General features: G+C 45.3%; 1 protein-coding gene across 1 annotated transcript in view; it reads left to right on the top strand.

Moving 5' to 3' along the window:
* LOC109697579 (cytosolic phospholipase A2 gamma-like) overlaps positions 1-8,958 on the top strand; it is a 42,825-nt gene extending 33,867 nt beyond the window's left edge. The window contains exon 10 of the mRNA XM_074057354.1: positions 8,811-8,958. Within this exon, the coding sequence (XP_073913455.1) occupies positions 8,811-8,950 (140 nt within the window). The 3' untranslated portion in view covers positions 8,951-8,958. The remainder of the gene's footprint in view (positions 1-8,810) is intronic.
* The last annotated feature ends 12,247 nt before the right edge of the window (positions 8,959-21,205 follow it).

The following is a 21,205-nucleotide window of genomic DNA, read 5'->3' as shown; positions in this document are numbered from 1 at the left end:
GGAACAGCTATGAGTGGGGGCCTGGACAATGTGGCACAAAGGAAACATTTAGTTACATTGGCCAGGCCTGACCTATTTAACAAGTGGGCACCTTCTTGTGCCAGGGACAGCCAGGAAATAGGGTCTGTCCGGGTTTTGTTTTGAAGGCTGTTTTCTGCCTCCCTAGTGGCTTTTGCCTGGTCCTTTAGTACATTGAGAATCTGGGGGACTACTCGTTCATATAGCCTCCAGATTTTGAAGGTTGTTGAGGGATGTGTGTCGTACCCAGGTTGATATCCCTTGGCTGTCACCCCAGTTGCCCATCTATTATCCCAGGGGTCAGGAATGTAAAGGCGTACCTGGAAGCCATTATAGGAAGCTTCCAACGAGTTGCCTGAATGATATCCAGTGTTGAACTTAATGTAATGGATTTTGCAGGACCAATATGGACATCCTCCATATTCTTCAACCTATTTGGCCCCCTCCTGACAGTATGGTTTGGTTTGATCAAATGTAAAACAGAAATAACCAAGATTTATAGTTCTTGTTCCATATGTGCTGGTAAAGGAGTGCTGAAACTGGAGGATGAGCGGTCTGCTACACCCCCCGGAGGGGCAATCCCCAGCGTCGGTGAGGTGGGTGACCACCCTATTGTCTTTTGTATATGTTTCTTGGATCCTGAATCTCCAATGATAAGAGGAAGATGGTTCAGATAGGGCTGGGGGAAGGGCTAGGATCAGCATTAAGAGTATCCCCCACCCGGGAGATCCAGAGGGAGGTGGGCCCCATTGGTGTAATTTGCCAAGTTTTGGTAGGCATGTTGGGTGGAAGCTTCTTAAGGCAGGTGAGGTGGTACCCGGTAGGGTGTCCCAGAAGTTTTGCCGCCGAGGGAGTGGTGAGGATGACAGTGTATGGTTCCATCCATCTGGGTTGGAGGGGCTTTGGATGTAGCTGCTTGAGAAGAACGCTGTCACCTGGAGACAGGGGGCCATAGTCTGGTGGAACAGTACCTGTTTGGGATAGGTAGCAATCTGCGTGGGCTCAGAGAAAGGAGTGGAGGAGAGTGAGGTAAGGTAGGTATCCTATTAAGGGAGGTGTGCTTTATGGGAAAGTGTGGGAAAGGAGAAAGGGGCGGCCGTACAACAGCTCAAAGGGGCTTAGGCCAGTTGGCTGCCTAGGGGCCACTCGGAGGCGAGTGAGGGCCAGGGGCAGCAGGTCAACCCAGGAGAGCCGGAGCTCCAGGGACAACTTGGTGAGCTGTTGTTTGATTAGGCCTTTGGCCTGCTCAACCTTACCTGAGGATTGGGGTTGATATGGGGTGTGGAGTCTCCATGTGATGGCCAGGTGTTTTCAGACTAGTTGAGTGACCTTGGAGATGAAGGCGGGGCCACTGTCTGACTGGAGACTTCGTGGAAGGTCAAAATGGGGAATGATGTGATGGATGAGAGTGTCTGCTATGATTATAGCACCTTCTGTGGCCCTAGGAATGGCTTCAATCCACCCTGTGAAAGTATCAATAAAAGTAAGAAGGTATCAGAGTTTTTTGTGTTTAGGCATATGAGTGAAATCAATCTGCCAATCTTCAGCGGGCTGGCTACCATGGAGTTGGTGGAGGGATTGGCAGAGATGGAGTCCGCCGTGGGGGGTTGGTTGAGAGCAAACGGAGCAGACCTCCTGGACATAACAGATGGTGGATTGGAGGCGCCTGGGGTAAAACAAGTGTTCCAGGAAGGAGAGAAGGGCCTTGGGGCCTATGTGTAGTGAGTTGCGGATGGCAGTGATGACCTCTATTGTCTGGCCCAAGGGGAGGATCAGACGGTTGTCTTTGAAGATCCACCCATTGGGGGACATAATTCCTTCTTTGAGGAGAGCAGTTTGTTCTTTTGGCTCATGGTTTGGAGTAAAGCTAGAAGAGAGGAAAAGGATAGGTGGGGGAATTGACTGTTCGGCTGTCTTTCAGACCGTTAGATCTGCAAAGGTGTTTCCTCATGCCACTGGGTCATTAGAGGTCTGTTGTCCCCTGCAATGGATGATGGCAACCCCCTTTGGGAGCTGTAGAGCTTGTAATAGTTTGGCAATGAGGAGTCCACTGACCACCAGGGTGCCCCATGTGGTCAAGAAACCCCTGTCCTTCCAGATGGCTGCATGAGAGTGTGCTATAAGGAAAGCATATTTAGAGTCAGTATAAATATTAGCAGTTTTATCTTTGGCAATGGTAGCACCTGGGTTAAAGCCTTTAGTTCAGTCTTTTGAGATGTTGTTCCCAGGGGGAGGCAAGTTGCTGTCAGTACCCAAGGAGGGTTGATGGTGACTATGGCATAGGCAGCTCGTTGGCCTCCCTGGTCATCTAGGATGGAGCTCCTGTCAACAAACATAGTGAGGTCAGGAGAAGGTAAGGGAGAGTCGGTAAGATCCTGCCTGGGGGTTTATGAGATTCTCCACTGTTTCAGGACAAGAATGAGTTGGGTTAGAGGCTATTGGTGGGGGGGGTGGGAAGCACTGTAGTGGGGTTGATTGGGGAGCAAGTAATGAGAGTTATATCAGGATTGTCGATGAATAGGAGGTGAAATGTCTGTAGGTGGGAAGCGCCAATGAGAGAGAGAGAGGAATGGATGAGGAGGTCAGCAAGTCTGTGTGGGGAATATACAGTTATTGGTTGTAGTTGGGATAGCTTAAGAGCCTCCCTGGTGAGGGTGGCTGCCACTGCAAGGGCTTGGAGGCACGGTTGCTAGCCCCTGACAGTGGGATCCAGCTGCCTGCAGAGGTAAGCAGTTGATTGGTGAATAGGGCCTAATGGTTGGGTAAGGACCCCTTTGGCTATTCCAGAAGTTTCATCTGTAAATAGGTGGTATGGTTTGGAAGGGTTTGGGAGGGCCAAGGCTGGAGCCTGAAGGAGGGCATCCCTGAGAGAAGAAAAACAGCAATGGACCATGGATGGAGAGGTGAGTGGACCAGTGGGAGTCTCCTTGGCAGCCTGGTACAGTGGGCGGGCCAACAAGGCAAAATTAGGAATCAAGTGTCTAAAAAACCCAATGAAGCCCAAGAAGGATAAAATTTCTTGGTTATCATTAGGAGGAGAGAGGTCCTTCAAGGTTTGGACCCAGTCCATGGTAAGTGCCTTTGAGGTGGGGGTGAGACAGAAGCCCAGGAAAGTAACAGCTTCTAAGCAGAGTTGGGCCTTGGCTGGGGAGACCCAGTACCTCTTAGAGGCTAGAAAGTTAAGGAGGTTGGCTGTTCCCTTTTCAGAGTCCTGCTGGGAAGGGGAGCACAGAAGGAGGTCATTGACATATTGTAGAAGTGTACTGGGTTTTGTATTACACATGACCAGGTCTCGAGCCAGAGTTTGACCAAAGAGATGGGGGCTATCTCAGAAGCCTTGGGGAAGAACTGTCCAAGTTAGCTGTTGGGTAAGGTGAGTATCCATGTCTTCCCAGGTAAAGGCAAAGAGGAAGTAGGTAAAGGATGGAGGGGGATAGTGAAAAAGGCATCCTTGAGATCGAGGACAGAAAAGTGAGTAGTATCAGGAGGCACTATGGAGAGTATTGTATATGGATTTGGGACCAATGGGTGAATGGGGATAACAGCCTCATTTATGATGCGTAGGTCTTGGACTAATCTGTAGGACCCGGAAGGCTTTTTTATTGGAAGGATAGGTGTGTTACATGGGGAATTTATAGGTATAAGAGACCTTGATTTAGGAGTTTTGTAATTATTGTTTTTATGCTTTTTTTATGAGTTTCTGAAATGGGGAATTGGGGTCTACAGGGATATTGGTTAGGGTCCTTAAGAGAAATGTGGATGGGCGGGTGGTGTGTAGCCACAACTGGGACTGAGATGTCCCAGACAATGGGGTTGACCGGAAGAGGAAAGGTGGGTGGAGCAGGTTCAGGAGGTGAAGGGGCTAGGTGGCTGGCTGAGGCCATAAGGAGTGAGTGGGAAGTTAGAGGTTCTGGTAGATGGGGAGGAATGGTTATGGAGGCCCCAAGCTTTGTTAGAATATCTTGACCTGAAAGTGGAGGAGGACAGGATGGGATGATAAAAAAAAAAGTGTACAAATAGTATACCTCAAGCAGAGCAAGGGAGGGGGGAGAGTTTTGTATGGGCAGAAGGGAGAGCCATCAATTCCCGTGACAGAGACTGATGAAGGAACTGTTGAACCCGAGTGGGCAGGCAGTACAGAATAGGTAGCCCCTATGTCCAAGAGGAAGGAGATGGACTTACCCGCTACCTGGAGTGTGACCCTGGGCTCGGTGAGGGTGATTAGGGTCCCCAAGTCAAGGCTTCATCAATCTTCTGCCAGTCCAAGAAAGTTGGGGATCTGGATGTCTGGTGGGGCTGACCCTCCACAAGGAGCTGCAGGGGGTAAGCCCTGTCCAGGACAATCTGATCCCCAGTGACCCACCTGTTTGCATTTTGGGCAGGGTTTAGTTGTAGGTCTCGGGTTGAGGCACTGGTGAGCCCAGTGGCCTTCCTTGCCACATTTGAAGCAGGCCCCTGGAGGGGCTGATGGGAAGTTTCAGGTTCCTCCTTTGACTCGGGGCTGTGGTCCAGCTTGCCACAGGGCTGCTACCTAGGCTTGGGTTTGCAGGGCCACCTTCTGTTGGAGGTATTTTTGGCGGGTTGACTCTGCTGCCTCTTCTTGGGCATTAAAAACTTTAAATGCCACTTTCATCAGATCCTGTATAGGGGTTTGAGGGCCATCTTCAGCCTTTTTTAGTTTAGTTCTAATATCTGGTGCAGACTGGGGTATAAAATGTCCAGCCAATACTGCCACCCCAGCAGGGGAGGTTGGGTCTAGTCGGGTATATTGGGTGAGGGCCTCCTGGAGGTGGTTAAGAAAAAGAGCTGGATTTTCATCAGCCCCTTGGTTACCTCATGGAGTTTGCCAAAATTTACAATTTTGTTGGAAACCGTGTCCATGCCCTGTAGAAGGCATCGGATCATTATGTCTCTCCTGCAACGACCTGGAGCTTCGGGTTGGTAGTCCCAGTTAGGGTTGCAGTCTGGAATTGCATCTTCCCCAGCTGGGACTGTGGGATCAGGATGTGGGTTTGGTCAGCATAACTCCAGGCAGCGGCTTTGATGTGTTCCCATTCATCAGGGGTAGGAGTGGAGGCCATAATGACAAATATGTCATGCCAAGTTAAGTCATAGGCCTGAGATAGATAGCAGAACTCTTTGGCATAGACAGAGGGGTTGGCGGAGAAGGACCCCAGGGGCTTTTCTACTTGTGATAGGTCCTGGAGGGAGAAAGGAACATGGACTCAGACCGGTCCTTCCACTCCAGCCACCTCTTGGAGAGGACAAAGGAGACGGGGTGGGGAAGGGCAGTGTGAGCGAGTGTGGGAGGCTATTGGGGATGTAGGAGGGCAGGGAGTAGGTGGAGCAGAGGGTGCGGGAGGCAAGGACAAAGGAGATGGCTGCTTGGGTGGGGAAGGTTCTGTGGGTGGAAGCCGGATGTGACGATGAGGGTGGCTGTGGTCAGTGGGGGGAAGGGGTGAGGAATTCAGTGGATCCAGAAAAAGGAGAAGGATTGAAGTATGGGGGAGGGGACCCAGAAGGATTGGGTGTCTGAGAGAGAAGGATCTGGGAAGGGGAACATTGGAGGCAAAGAGAGGGACGAGACTGCAGCTCCCAAAATGCCTGTACATATGGGACTTCAGACCACTTGTGGGCTTGGCGACAAAAATTATCAAGATCAGTGAGGACATTAAAGTCGAAAGTGCCCTGTAGAGGCCATTTTGAATTGTTGTTTAAAGTATATTGTAACCATGCTGTGGTACAATAGAAAATGAGCCATTTGTGGCAGAGGTCTGGAGAGAGTCCCAAATTTTGGAAATTTGAGAGGAGTCAGGACAAGGGAGTCCCTGAGTCCGGCTTGGATTGGGAGGACCCCATTCCCAAATTGTCAGAGTCTCAACCTTTAAAGAAGAGTCGCTCACTAAAAGAGAAGACCCAGTTTGGAGGAGGCAGCCTGGACAGGGGAGATGTCTCTCCGAATGTCCAGGTGCAAGGAGAAACGGAGGGGCTGATCCTGGCGCGGCCCTGATCACCATGGGGTGGCTGTCCACCGGCCAAACAGTAGGTCCATGAAGAACTGCTAAAGGTTCTCAGTGACAGGCTGTGCTACACACAAGGGATGCCTGTTCTACCATCCAACATGTGAAGGGCTAGAGAGGGTAAGCAGAAAGGCTTTGTCCTGTCTACTCTGTTGATTCCTGGGGGGATGTCATGATCTGTCTAAATCTTGGATGTTTCTGTGTGTCTTTGGGGGCATTCTTGCCCTAACTGCATAGCTGGCCCTTCAACATGGGCACCCCTACATTCAACAACAGTCCCAGGTGAGGAGCCAGCATTCATGATGGCTGGTCCTCCACTGACCAGCTGTAGCATTTCACACAGACTCTGTGGACATCTTGCCTTCCCCACCACACCTCCGAACTGACATTCCCACTGTGGGATAAAGCACATCTGTCTTAGGCTTTCATTTAACAGACATTCATTGGTCATCTTCTCTGCATCAGCCATTACTGCAGGTGATACAGGCTAAGATAGAAAAGGAGACAAATTCTTCATGTGGAGTTTCATGCAGGGAGAAGACATAGGTAATAGAATAATGTATATTCATAAAGTAATGTGCCAATAAATCTTTATTTGTAAAGCTAAATGGTGAAGTATAGGAATTGTTTACCAACCCCTGGTGCAAACAGACCAAATCAGAAAAATTAATTGTCCAGTTTTAAGGTACATTTTCTGTTTTGATTCTACTTCAGATGAAATTAATACTTGGAGAAAGAAATATGGCACATTCAAACTATCGGACACCTACTCTTTATAACTGGTGAAGGATCTCCAGTTCCTTCACTTGGAGAAGTCTAAGGAGAACGTCAGGAAAAACAAGGAGAGGATCATCCATACAACAAAGGAGGTGGTTGGGTAGACATGAGACCTCGGCTGCTCTGACCTCAGCATTCACTTCACTCTGCTGGAGAGCTCTGGCTGCCATGACTTGGTGTTCACTCCACTGAAGAATTTGCTTTCCTTTGACAATTTCCCCCACAGTACTGGGGACTGAATTCAAACCTCACACACTCTACCTCCTGAGGCACAGCCCATTCCTTTTGATTTTAATTTGTTCTTCACATTGATTCTCACACTATTGACTAGGAGGATTTAGAACACAATCCTCCTACTTCCACCTCCCCAGTAGCTGAGATTACAGACTTCAGCCACCACACCCGGCCTGCTGTTCAACTTTCTGAGGACCAGTAATGAGGGCCACAGGAGTTAAAAGAGACAAGGCTGCATGTGTAGCTCAGTGGTAGATCACTTGCCTGGCATGCACAAGGCCCTGGACTCAATCTCCAGCACTGTAAAGAAAAGACAGAAAGTATGAATGATTCTCCTGTGAAGTATGAAGCAGACTAGGGTAGTTTCCAGGGGTGCTGTAACAAAGTCTCACACTCAGGACAGCGTAAACACAGGAATTTCTTGTCTCACAGTTCTGGAGGCTGGAATTGCAAGGCAAGGTGTGGGAAGGGTTGGTTCCTCCTGAGGTCGCTGATAGATTATGGGCTGAAGGCCTGTCTCCTTGTAGATGGCCACCTTCTCCCTGTGTCTTTTTGTGTTGACTTCATCTGTGAATTCTTCTGTGGCTAAATTTCCTTATGTTTTTAATACAAGTCCAGTACATGGGTGTAGAGGCCACTCCAATGACCTCATGTTCGATTTCCTTCTAAACAAGCTGTCTCCAGATGAGGTCACACTCTAAAGTTACTGAGGGTTCTTAACCACATAACAAGTTGGCTTGGGGCCAGTAACAAAGGCTGAGCAGAGAGAGCCAGGTGGGGCCTTGGACTAAGATTCCTCCTTGACCTTGGTTTTTGCATCTCTGAAGGCAGGGGCTGCTGGCAGTGCTTCTCCCTCCTGTGTTGGTAGATAAAGTTCAATGCACACAAAGAATCAGCTGGTTCTTAGCACTTCCTCTCATCCCTTCTCAAGATGTGGTGATGCTCACTTGAGTTATTCATAGGTATTAGGCAATGCATTTTTTTAAAAAGGTTGAGAAGCCTGGTGGTGCATACCTATAACCCCAGTTCTGGGATGGTAGGGTGGAGCTTTGAGACTTCAAGACCAGCCCTTGCACATACAAGATCCTGTCACAAGAACAACAATAAGAAAACAGCAGTAAATTTGCCTAGTTCACCTTGCAAGTCAAAACACTGGCTTCTGACATATCAAGTAGCAAAGGGAAATGGCTAGAAAGTGTGCTTATCTCATAGAAACCAGGGCCACTGGGCCTCATGGGCACTGCGAATTTCATCTCAGGAACACTGAATTGCAATTAAATTGGATTGTTAGATGCAAGACTCTTCAAGCCAAGCATGGTGGTACAAATGAAATCCCAGCTACTTGGGTGATGGTGGCCAGCCCAATCTAAGTTAGCTTGACCCCTGTCAGAAACAATATATAGTCAGGCATGGTGACTTAGATCTGTAATCCCAACTACACAAGATGCAGAGATCAAGAGAATTGTGGTTCAAGGCCAGCCAGGGCAAAAAATTTAAAAGTTTTCATCTTAACATGTAAGCTCAGTGTGGTGGCATGTGCTTGTGATTCCAACTACCCTGGAAGGCCATAAGTAGGAGGATTGAGGTTCAGAACAGCCATAGGCAGAATGTGAGACCCTATCTCAAAAATAACCAAGGCAAGAATGCTGGAGTATGGTAGCCTGCCTGCCTAGCAAGTGTGAGGCCTGGAGTTCAATTCCTAGTTCCGTAAAAAAAAAAGATAGGATCGCTTGTAAACTCTTTCTCATCTTCCCTCCCCAGTTCCTGCCCCGAGACATCCTAACACCTCTGTCATCCATGACTGTCTCAGAGAACCAGCTCCTAATTCAGAGACAAGCTTCAACTCTCAGACTCAGAAGATTAGATATGTCCTGTCTACACCTTGGTATCCTCCTCTGTAAAGACATCACAACAGGTCTTATGTATAATTAATTAAAGTAAGTTCATAGTGAACTTTCCATGTGAGGACCTCTTTTTTCTCTTGGACCCGTGCAGTTTCACCACCTGGGGAAGTAGCTACCAGTCCAACAGTAGGACACAGATCATATCCTGAGAATTCTGGTAGGTATCATGACATTTTTAAAAGAGACTGAAGAATTAGATCCTAGCCTAGATCTGGAAGCATGGGCTTAGAATTCAGTGTTGAATATGCAAACATTTACACATCTTATATAAACTATAGGAGCTCACCGTTGGTGATGGAGCAGGAATTATATCCAAGTATTCTCAGTGAGTGAGTGACTGTCTTTCTCTGCATGATCTGTAGAGACTTGGAATTCCTCTAGTCTTGTTCAAATTGCAGTGCTGCATGCAGTGGACAATGAGGATGTCTAACTCCCTTCTCCCACGAACTATTGGAGGAGTGGCCATGGCCAAGTGCCCCGCCATGTGTGCTCCCCTCACAGTCTTCCATCAGCTGCTCCTGTGTGACAAGGAGCCACACAGGGGCTTCTTCCAGGGCAGCAGCAGCCTGCTTGTCTACCAAGGCCCATCTGCCCACCTGCCTTCCTGTTCTCCACTCCCTTCATCTATGACTGCCATAACATCCAATTGGGATGATGATCCTAACTGAGCCTATCTCCATTGACCACCTGGCACACTTCTTTGACAGCATCATTCACAATGAGTCCCAGAACTGTAAGTGGTGAAGTACATCATACAATTCCTCAAGAGACCTTAGAAATAAAGCACAATCCTCAGACCATCAGAGCCACCATGTCGAATGTTCATGTGGCCAAAAGGAATGCAATGGTTAAGACCAAAGCAACTTAGTTTATGTCTTATTGTTTTATCTGCTCATCTTGCACCCCAGTCAAGTGGTTTAGCTCTGCAGAAGTAGGGACCTTGATCAAAATCAGAGTCTTTCTCTTTGGAGCCAAGCAGCTCTGAGAATGCAAGTGGTCCATACATATATGGTAATGGGGGGGTGGACGGATAGATGAATGAGTGGATGGATTGACTACATGTGTTTCTAGGTCTGCTGCAACTCTAAGGCATGCTTTTCCACCATCCATGAAAATGGTCTCATTTCCCACCATTCAGCTGCATCTGCCTTGTTTGTTTTACCATCTACCCTCATGGCTTCCCTCCGTCTTCTTCAGGGGTCACTTTCGTAGACCACCTTATCTGATCCCCACAGTCCCTCCTAAGTGCAATCTTGCCTCTTCTCCTTTTTCTCCCTCTACCTATAACTCAATGGTCCAGCGTCAGGGATGCACAGGGATGCTACCCATTTACCACAAGAGCATAGGCAAGTTTCTCTGTCTCTGCACCCAGTTTCTTCAACACAGGATGGATAATCATGGTGCTTGTATCCTGCAAGGGCTCAAGTGAGTTAAGTAGTCCCAAGGTCTCAGAACAGCACCTAGCATAGATTGAGTGTTCAAGAGATATTTTTATGTTTTAATTCATTTTTTGGTGCTGGTAATGGAACCCAGGGCCTGGCAGATGCTTAGCTATTGCTGTACCACTAAGATATACCTCCAGCCCTTTTGAAAAAATAACTCTGCAAAATTAAAGATTTCATAAGAGTTGAATTTGGTGTCCCCCCAAAATATCTTCATGTCCTAATTAACAGTATTAGTGAATGCGATGTTATTTGATAATAAGAACATTAGAGATGTGAGGATATCAAAATGAAATCATTAAGTTGGGTGCTAATACACTATGACTGTTACACAACAGAAAGTGGAGATTTGGACATGGAGTTAGACACACGGGTAGAAGTCCATGGCAATGCAAGGACCAAAGTTGCAAGGCTGTTCATATAAGCCAAGGAATACCAAGGACAGACAGCATTTACCAGTTGCCCAATAAAGACCTTTGTAGCAAAAGCAACTGCTCAGAATTCTGTTTCAGTGGGTCTTCTCGCCTTACTCTCCCCCAACTCCAGTGGTTCCTCAGTCTTACCTTGACTCTCATGACTTTGATTGACTTGAAGCTTGAGGAACACTTATTTTGTAAACCATCTCTCCATCTGGGCTTGTCTGATGTCTTCCTCTGATTAGATTCAGGAAGACCACAGAGCAATGCTGTCTTCAGTTGAACCCATTACTGGAGATGCCATTACAATTATCTGACTATGTTATCTCTATGAATTGGTTCCCTTAGGACTAGTATTTTGTTGTCAACTTTCCACTTATCTTTTAATTTTTATTTATGTGGACTCTCGGTTCCCATGTTATACTGTATAATTTGTGGCTGTCATCATTTATATGGACTTTTCAACTTGCCCACTGTCGCCATTGAATTCCTTTGAGCTGAGTTCTGTGTTCTTTCTGCATGTCCGTGACTCTGGGCTATCTCTCGCCTTATAGCACAAGATGTCTGAGGCTCCCCTTGTCTATTTCCTGCTCCAGACATGGACTCAGTTATTGTACAAGAAGGCTTGATTCCTTTAGTAGAGAATAGTGTTGAGGAATCCAGATCTAGATGCTAGTTGGGAGTGATGATGCCCACTTGTCATCCCAGCTTTTCAGGAGGCAGAGGCAGGAGGATAATGAGTTTGAATCTAACCTGTGCAAAGTTAGTGAAACTCTACCTCTAAAATAAAAAAAAAGAAAAAGAAAAAAAAAGGAATGGAATATAGCTCAAGAGGTAGAGGTCTTGCCTAGCATATATGAAACTCTGGTTCAATCCTCAATACCTCACACACACACACAAAACCTGGAAGTGATCTGTAATATTGGGGTGATCGACTCTGTCTTTTGAGTGGAGAGAGCTGGAGAATGTGCACAAATCCCCTGTCCACATCAAGACTATGTGTTTATTTTATCTCTTGTTCTCCATACTGAAATCCATGAGTGCATACCAGTGCCTCCAGTTCCATCCAGCACTACAGGGCTCCTTTTGCTTGTCCCCCATCTATATTAGAGACTACCTTTTCCAACAGCAGGAGACCTGGATCCTCTTATTCTTGTAGAATTCCCAAGTGTAAGCAATCTCTTTTCTCTGTTGCCTTCGCACCACTGTGGGGATCCTATCTCATCCTAATCTGCTTCAACCCCTATACCACACAGCCTCCACAAATGGATATCCTTCACATTCTTCTGGGTCATGACACCTCCACATGTGAACTCCTTCCTGGCACTCTTAAATACAAACCTCCACCCTGGGCCTTGCCTGCTCCTAGACACTGACCTTACTCGTCTTGTGCTCCAGCACTCCATTCCAAGCTGCCCTTCCATGGCTTATCAGCATCTTCTCAGTCCCCATGTACCAGTCTGTTTTCCATTGCTACAATAGAGTGCCTGAGACTGGGTACTAAATAAAGAAACGATGTTAATATACGTGAGCATCTTGGGGGCTCATGGGCTTGGCATTGGCATTGGCTAGCTTTGGTGAGGACCTCCTTGGCTACATCCCATGGTGAATGGGATCATAATGGGAGCACATGCAGAGAGATTACAAGGTGAGGCAGGAAGCCATGAACTGGGAAGGGGTCAGGCTCACTCTTTTATAACAGTTCACTTTCTCAGGAACTTAGTAATGTTGTTCATTGGGACTACATTATCCCTTCCTATGACAGCATCCCTGATGACTTCCCACTGGAATTCACCTCATGCTGAGATGCACGCTCCCAACACAAGAACTCTGAGTGGGGGCACACTCAAACTACATGCAGACAATATCACCGTCTTTGACATGCTATCTTTCTATAGGAACTCTTTTACCCCACTTCCCCAAAGGAACCCTGCCCCTTCTCCTACCATGTGAGTTCCTCCATTACCCGTTTAGGCTCTGATACTAGTATGACTTCTCACACTGCCCACCTATCCCACCTCCATCTTTCACCGAATTGTCCAAGAAAAACAAATGAAGAGAAGAGCAGAGGAAGAGAATTACCCACTCACTACCTGTAGCCCTAATGTCAGGGAGCTCTCAGTTTTTTCTTTTTTAACTGTACGTACTGAAATTTGAGCTCAGGGCCTCCCACTTGCTAGGCTACCACTTCAGTCACACCTCCAACATTTTTTGCTTTAGGTAATTTTGGGAAAGGCTCTCACATTGGACCTTAATCCTCCTATGTGCACTTCGCTCATAACTAAGATGATGGGCACGTACCAGAACCCAACTTATTGAGATGGAGTGTCTCAAATTCTTTCCTGGGCTGTCCTTGACTTTGCTCCTCCTGTTATCTACCTCTCAAGTAGCTGGACTTACAGGCCTGAGCCACCAAGCCTGTAGGGACAGGAAGAGTTGGTAAAGAATTGAGGTCATCAGGAGACTGGGACAACTTTAAAGAGCAAGAAGGAGGGGCCGTTTTGACACTAGGGCTGCCTGAGCCATACCTGCCCTCCATGCAGTTTCCCATGGGGCCTCCATGCATCTTCATGATGAAGGGCATTACTTAGAAGTAACAGGTGAGGTGGGGATGATGGAGGATGATGGGAGCTGTGATATGGGGAAAAGGAGGGAGCATGCTGGTGCAATGGCAAAGAGGAATGAGTGCAGGAAACATGAACTGAGAAGGCAGAAGAGCCCAGGGAACATGGAGGGTCCTGAGGGCAAACAAGATACCTAGGTGAGAGTGAAATCAGAAGTCATGAGCAAAGGAGAGGTAGTGGAAGCAAGACAACAATCAAAGGGGAACTGGAATGGTCTCACTGTTGAGATCATTCTTCCATGTGGACTGTCAAAGTGGAGATGATGGTAATAAACCTGCTGTTCACTAAGTCTTGCCCAGACCTGTGTAAAAGGCTTTACATTTCTAATTCCATTTAATCCATAGAAAAATTTGTGAGTTTCATTCCCATTTCAACAGTGAGGAAACTGATTCTTGAAGTCCTTTGCTTTAACCTAGGAAGTAGCAAGGAGAAGCCTTTTAGATTCTTGTGGGAATGTGTTAGTCCAGCTTTAAGACCACCACAAAGGAAAGGAAAGGGACAGGAATGCAGGGGGATAAAATGAGAAAGAGAAGTTGAGGAAAGGCTGCAAGGACAAAGGTTGGTAAGAGAGCAATAGAGGTCCAGGCTAGGACAGGGGCAATGGCTCATAAGTGTAATCCCAGCTATTCAGGAGAAAGAAACCTAGAGGGTGTAAGTTTGAGACCGGCCTGGGAAAAAGTTAACAAGGCCTGATCTCAACCAATAAGTTGGGTGTGGTGGAAGACCCTACCTGAAAAGTAAAGCACAAAGGGTTGCAGATGTGGCTCAAGTGGTAGAGTGCCTGCCTAGCAACATGAGACTGTGGTCAAACAACGCACAAAAAAAAAAAGGAAGGTGAGGGTTAGTAGAACTTCCCAGGTCCTATGCCAGGTATCAAAGCTCGGTGTGTTCTGGTGTGTCCATGAGTAGCCAAGGTAACAATAACTAGAAATTTTCAGAGGTTTTAGGAAGTGGTCTTGCTGGCACCGAGCACCCTGTTAAATACCATTGCCCAGTGATCCTTACAAAAAGGAGTTCTAACCCTTGGGAGGAAGGATGGAGGTGGCTGGAGAAAGAGCCAATGGAGCTTAGTGAAAGAATTCTGACCTGGCAGTCAGGAACCCTGAATTCTAACCCCACCTCTTGCATGACTTCAAGTGCGTATTAGTCCACACCCCCCAGAAGAGGATCATTCATTTATGAACCTCCAGTAGGTCCTCCACCTCTCTTCTTCACTTCCTCATGGGTAAGGTGGAAATATTTACTTCACAGAGCAGTTCTGAGGTTTAAATAAGCCCAGCACAGAGTCAGCCCTCTGAGCAGATTACTTGTGATATTAAGTCACACTTTCTCCATTTGCAGGGGAAGACTGGACTGTGTGGTGTTTCAGACCTCTCTCAGAACATGAGGAGTGTCTGTCTTGGAAAAGCAGGTGGGAAAGATCAAAATTCAAGGATGGGAGCCAGGCACAGTGGTTCATACCTTTAATTTCAGCTACTGGAGAAGTGGAGATTTCGAGGAACCTGAAAAACAACCAAAGCAAACAAGGGCTGTTAATGGGTCAAGTGATAGAGTTCATGCTCAGCAAGCACAGAGCGCTGAGTTCAAAGCCCAGTACTTCCAAAGAAAATTCAAGGGTGGGAAAGAGGAAATGAGAGGGCATGAAGAAGAAGGCAAGGAACTATGCAATACAATGAGGGAGATGAAGGATGGAGGAAGAGCAGAAAGAAACAGAAAAAGGTGTGGAGAGACTTGGGGGAAACAGGGGACATGTTTGAAGAAGTGGGTGTTGGATTTTTGACTCCAATTCCTTCTCTCATGTATTCGTTTCCAGGAAAGACCCCTGGGACAAGATGAAATTGAAGCTTACTCCTCCTCCAAGTGCCCTCCCGTAGCCATCTACACACTTACCCTGTTCTCCATCTCTTTGTGCATTTCTGTGAAAATTCCTTCATGTGAAAATTTCACATCCTTTCTATTCCCACACAACCAAGGTTAGGGATCTTCTTCTTGTACTTTTTTACTACCTCCCTCACCAAGTTTTTAGAAGATATACCCATCTCTACATGTTTTAGAAACTCAGAGAAACATAAATTGTAGAATGAATTCAAATGGTTGGGTTTTTTTACTTGGAGGTTGTATGCTTTCTCATAATTTCACCCAAGAAATTTAAAGATTTGCATCTTCTGTTTTAACAGTCTCAGAATTCATATCTCTTGCTAGCACATCTTCTATGTCAATCCATTTTGAAATGCTTCGCTTTTAAAAATGTATTATTCTCTGAAGAATGTCTAGTCAGTGCTTCATTGGTGATTTTAAGGGATATTTCTCTTCCACACTGACTGTTACAAGTTGCCCTAAGGTTCTTGTCTCTTGACTTTCAGAGCTCCGGGAGGCATTTCTTCAGTTTGACAAGGACCATGATGGGTTCATCTCTTACAAGGACTTGGGGAATCTCATGAGGACACTGGGTTACATGCCCACAGAGATGGAGCTGACCAAACTGGGCCAGCAAATCCTCATGAACCCTGAGACCAGGGGCTGGGAGGAGCGATTGGGGATAAGGAAGCACTAAAAGTGGGATTGAGAAGGAGGTGGATGTTGAGATTAGATGTGGGGATAGAGAGATGAGAAAGAGAAATAGAAGTCTGGATGTAGGCAGTTCACATTGCCCTTAGGGACTCAGTGTTTGAAGTAGATGGAAGGGTAACATGTAGAGAGAGAGATTGGGTTCAAGCCCCAGTTCCAATATTTACTCACTGTGATCATTTTGAAAAGTAGATTATACCCTTCTTTTGTGCCTGTTTCCCTGTCCTTCGTATGAGGATACTATCACTCTTATAGAGAAAATGAGTAAAGATGCCCTTGTAGACAAAAGTGTATCTCTGGTGCATTTCTATTAAATGTAGGTTATTATTCTGACCAGTAAGGCTTATTTATCAGTGAAGTGCAAGTTTGGAGCTGTGCTGAGAAGAACTCAGCTGTGTAGGAAGAATAACTTGGGTTGGATCTAATGTTGGTGAATAGTATTGCACGAAGCATGGATTTTTAAATAGAATCCAAAGCTGATTTGGCATTTAACCTGGAATTAAACTGCTAACAGCCTTGCTTTGAGGCATGTAACTTAGTTAACAACATTGAATTCCAGGTGACTATAGTATGGTCAGTCTTCTGTATCAGCCAGTCCCACATCTGCAGAATCAACCAACTGTGGATGGAAAATATTTAGGAAACATGCACATGTTCAAACTTTTTACTTCTTGTCACTAAATAATACAGTATTGCAGCCACTTACAGAGTGTTTACATTGCAGGAGGCATTATAAGTAATCTGGAGACCACTGAAAGCATATGGGAGACTTGATTAGGTTCTGTGCAAATACTGTGCCATTTTATAAAAGGGACTTGAGCATCTGAAAATGTTCATATCCTCAGAGGGTCCTGGCACCAATCCCCACCAAGGGATGATTGAACTCATACCAGAAGGGAGTCTGATGCACATGTAATTCAAACTCTCTTTTATATAGATCTACAGATGAGGAAACATGGGTATTAACCAGTTAAGAGATGTTCTGAAGGTAGTTGCTTCTACCATACACACCATGTCCCCTTAGTTCAGATTAGAAGAATATAGGGGCTGAGTTGGATGATTAATGGGAAGAAATCAGGGAAATCTTAGCTGGGAGGTGGAAAGTAACATACTGCCTGAACTGACTGGAAGGGAAAGTGAGAAATTGAAAGGTTCAGGTTATATTGTGCCCCACTAACCAACTCTCTAGTGCCCTCAGTGGGTGGCCATGTAGACTTTCAGGACTTTGTGGAACCGATGACCCCAAAATTGCTTGCAACACAGCTGGGATGATTGACATCCAGAAGATGCGAGATACCTTCAGGGAGGTGAGTTGAGAGTCCTATGGTGCTGGTGGGGTGGAGAAAGACCAGAGAGGTTTGTTATGGGTCAGCACCATGGACAGAACCCACCAAAATCTATTTTCTTTCTAGCAGTGGTGGAATGGTGGAGCAGGAATATAACATCATTCAAAATACTTGTGATGGACCAGGGCCTCTGCACATCTCATCTGATTTAACCCTCACAAATTAACAGTAAGCAGTCATTTATTCCAGTCATATGGATGAGGAAAGGGATGCTCAGGGAGGTTAAGAATGTTATCCTGGATTGTACATCCTCTAAAACAAATGTTGGAACATCAAAGCTTGGTTCCTTATAATAGGAAGGAGGAACCCAGGAATTTGAGATTTCTCAGAAAGGATCTCAAATAAATCATCTGGTTTAATCCAGATGATTGCTATAGAAATGCTAAAAAAAAATAAAAATAAGACCGAATATCCATGAGATTAAGGAGCCTGCTTATATCCCCTGATAAAATAACTGCTGTCATCCATAGAGTTTCAAACATGCATGGTACAATTAAAATAGTATAGCATTTGGAAGCAAAGACATTGGAACCGACAATCTTCATTCCATCATGAGACTTTGGAGCCAGGCTCAAATCCCGGGAGATCTCTGTCTGCTCATTGTATAATTCTCTCTCTCAACTCTGTATAAAGAGTGACAGGTGTATTGCTCAAGAGATCTTTATGTCGCCACAGAAATACTCTGTCCAAAACAGTAACCCCTGGCTACCCTTGGCAACTGAACCCTTGATATGTTGCTAGCGTAACTACAGAGCTGAATTTTTTAAACTTCAGTGGATTGAAATTAGGTTTTTATTAATTTGCACTGATATTCAATTGACTATCAATTCAAATACTGAACTACAGTTCATTTAAATTTAAAAATGAATGCTTGATTCAGCTTTTGGGTAACTTTCTTTTCAAACACCTTGTGTGTGAACACTGGCCTTTTCAACTGCAAATTTCATGATAAATTCTTAATGTAGAGCAAGTACTTGTGATTGAAAAATTTAGTATCTGAGTTGACAACCTCTATAAGTATATAATTTCCAATATCAATTCTTAGTGTAATTAGTGTAGTTATCACTGCTCATAGGTAAATGTGTGCTAAAAATGTTGCCTATGTTTGTCAGTACATATTAAATACTTAACATGCAATCTTACAAAATCCAGTGAGCAAAAAAGATTGTAAACATTGCATTGCTAATATTTTCAAGGCGACTATATACTGAAATAAGTTTTGATATATCAACATAAATAATATTGATTGTTAAAAGTTCATTTTACATTTTTTCACATTTTGAGGGCCTGTGGATTAAACTGAAGTCCTTACATGCTTGTTTTTTGTTTTGGTGAAGGACAGTGTGTGAGCCCAAAGTGGTCTTCAACTCCTGATTCCCTTACCTGTGCCTCCTAAGTGCTGGAATTACAGGCATGCACCACTGTGTCCAGCCTCTTAATACATTTTTTTTTGGTTCTCAGATTGAACCCAGGGCCTTTCCTGTCCCTGCTACCACTGAGCTGTACCGCTCACATATTTTAAATGTACTAAAAAAACCTTAATATAATCTTTGAGACACATATTGTATTTCTCTTGTTCAGAGCTGCTCTAGGGAAGCACATTTGGGGGAATGTGAGACTAAGCTGCACACACAGAGGCTGTAGGGCAGGAAGGCATCTGTGGAAAGGCAACAAGTCTGAGTGCTTGGAGCCGTGTGAGCTGGAGAGGGCACAACATGAAATAGCCAAGGTCTCAGGCTCGTAGAAGGCACGGTCAAACCACCTGGGTGTGCAGCAGTGTCGGGATTTTCTTCTGATGGAACAGGAAGCCAGAGGAGGGTTTTAAGCATCTGAGTGACAAGGTCTGATATATGCTTTAAATGAGCATGAATATGAAGCCCTGGTGTATGGACCCTAAGAGGATCACAACAAGAGCCAGATAACCACATTAGGAGGCTATCTTAATAATCCAGGCAAGAAGTGACTGTGGTGAGAGCCAAGTGAGCACCAGCAGAGCTGGGGAAGGAGAGTAGAGCTCCTCCGCCTTCCCCTCCATGTGCTCTGGAGACTGGATGTACTACAGTCTCTGGTAGTTGGTTAAAGATGTGAAAGGCAAAGCTTTGGAGGAAGTTTATTGCTTAAAAATATTATCAGGTGTCTACCATGTAAAACTACTTATCTTCTGTTGTCTGATTTCACTGAGCATAACATCCTCTGGGGTCATCCATACTGTCCCATGGGGCAGGATATCCGTCTTTTTTTTTTTCATTTTTCTTTTATTATTCATATGTGCATACAAGGCTTGGTTCATTTCTCCCCCCTGCCCCCACCCCCTCCCTTACCACCCACTCCGCCCCCTCCCTCTCCCCCCCCACTCAATACCCAGCAGAAACTATTTTGCCCTTATTTCTAATTTTGTTGTAGAGAGAGTATAAGCAATAATAGGAAGGAACAAGGGTTTTTGCTGGTTGAGATAAGGATAGCTATACAGGGCATTGACTCACATTGATTTCCTGTGCGTGGGTGTTACCTTCTAGGTTAATTCTTTTTGATCTAACCTTTTCTCTAGTACCTGTTCCCCTTTTCCTACTGGCCTCAGTTGCTTTAAGGTATCTGCTTTAGTTTCTCTGCGTTAAGGGCAACAAATGCTAGCTAGTTTTTTAGGTGTCTTACCTATCCTCACCCCTCCCTTGTGTGCTCTCGCTTTTATCATGTGTTCATAGTCCAATCCCCTTGTTGTGTTTGCCCTCGATCTAATGTCCACATATGAGGGAGAACATACGATTTTTGTTTTTTTGAGCCAGGCTAACCTCACTCAGAATGATGTTCTCCAATTCCATCCATTTACCAGCGAATGATAACATTTCGTTCTTCTTCATGGCTGCATAGAATTCCATTGTGTATAGATACCACATTTTCTTAATCCATTCGTCAGTGCTGGGGCATCTTGGCTGTTTCCATAACTTGGCTATTGTGAATAGTGCCGCAATAAACATGGATGTGCAGGTGCCTCTGGAGTAACAGTCTTTTGGGTATATCCCCAAGAGTGGTATTACTGGATCAAATGGTAGATTGATGTCCAGCCTTTTAAGTAGCCTCCAAATTTTTTTCCAGAGTGGTTGTACTAGTCTACATTCCCACCAACAGTGTAAGAGGGTTCCTTTTTCCCGCATCCTCGCCAACACCTGTTGTTGGTGGTGTTGCTGATGATGGCTATTCTAACAGGGGTGAGGTGGAATCTTAGCCTGGTTTTAATTTGCATTTCCTTTATTGCTAGAGATGGTGAGCATTTTTTCATGTGTTTTCTGGCCATTTGAATTTCTTCCTTTGAGAAAGTTCTGTTTAGTTCACGTGCCCATTTCTTTATTGGTTCATTAGTTTTGGGAAAATTTAGTTTTTTAAGTTCCCTGTATATTCTGGTTATCAGTCCTTTGTCTGATGCATAGTTGGCAAATATTTTCTCCCACTCTGTGGGTGTTCTCTTCAGTTTAGAGACCATTTCTTTTGATGAACAGAAGCTTTCTAGTTTTATGAGGTCCCCTTTATCTATGCTATCTCTTAGTTGCTGTGCTGCTGGGGTTTCATTGAGAAAGTTCTTACCTATACCTACTAACTCCAGAGTATTTCCTACTCTTTCTTGTATCAACTTAAGAGTTTGGGGTCTGATATTAAGATCCTTGATCCATTTTGAGTTAATCTTGGTATAGGGTGATATACATGGATCAAGTTTCAGTTTTTTGCAGACTGCTAACCAGTTTTCCCAGCAGTTTTTGTTGAAGAGGCTGCTATTTCTCCATCGTATATTTTTAGCTCCTTTGTCAAAGATAAGTTGGTTATAGTTGTGTGGCTTCATATCTGGATCCTCTATTCTATTCCA

Source organism: Castor canadensis, chromosome 16 (assembly GCF_047511655.1).
Source record: "Castor canadensis chromosome 16, mCasCan1.hap1v2, whole genome shotgun sequence".
Taxonomy (NCBI): domain Eukaryota; kingdom Metazoa; phylum Chordata; class Mammalia; order Rodentia; family Castoridae; genus Castor; species Castor canadensis.
This window is presented reverse-complemented; position numbering and strand designations above follow the sequence as displayed.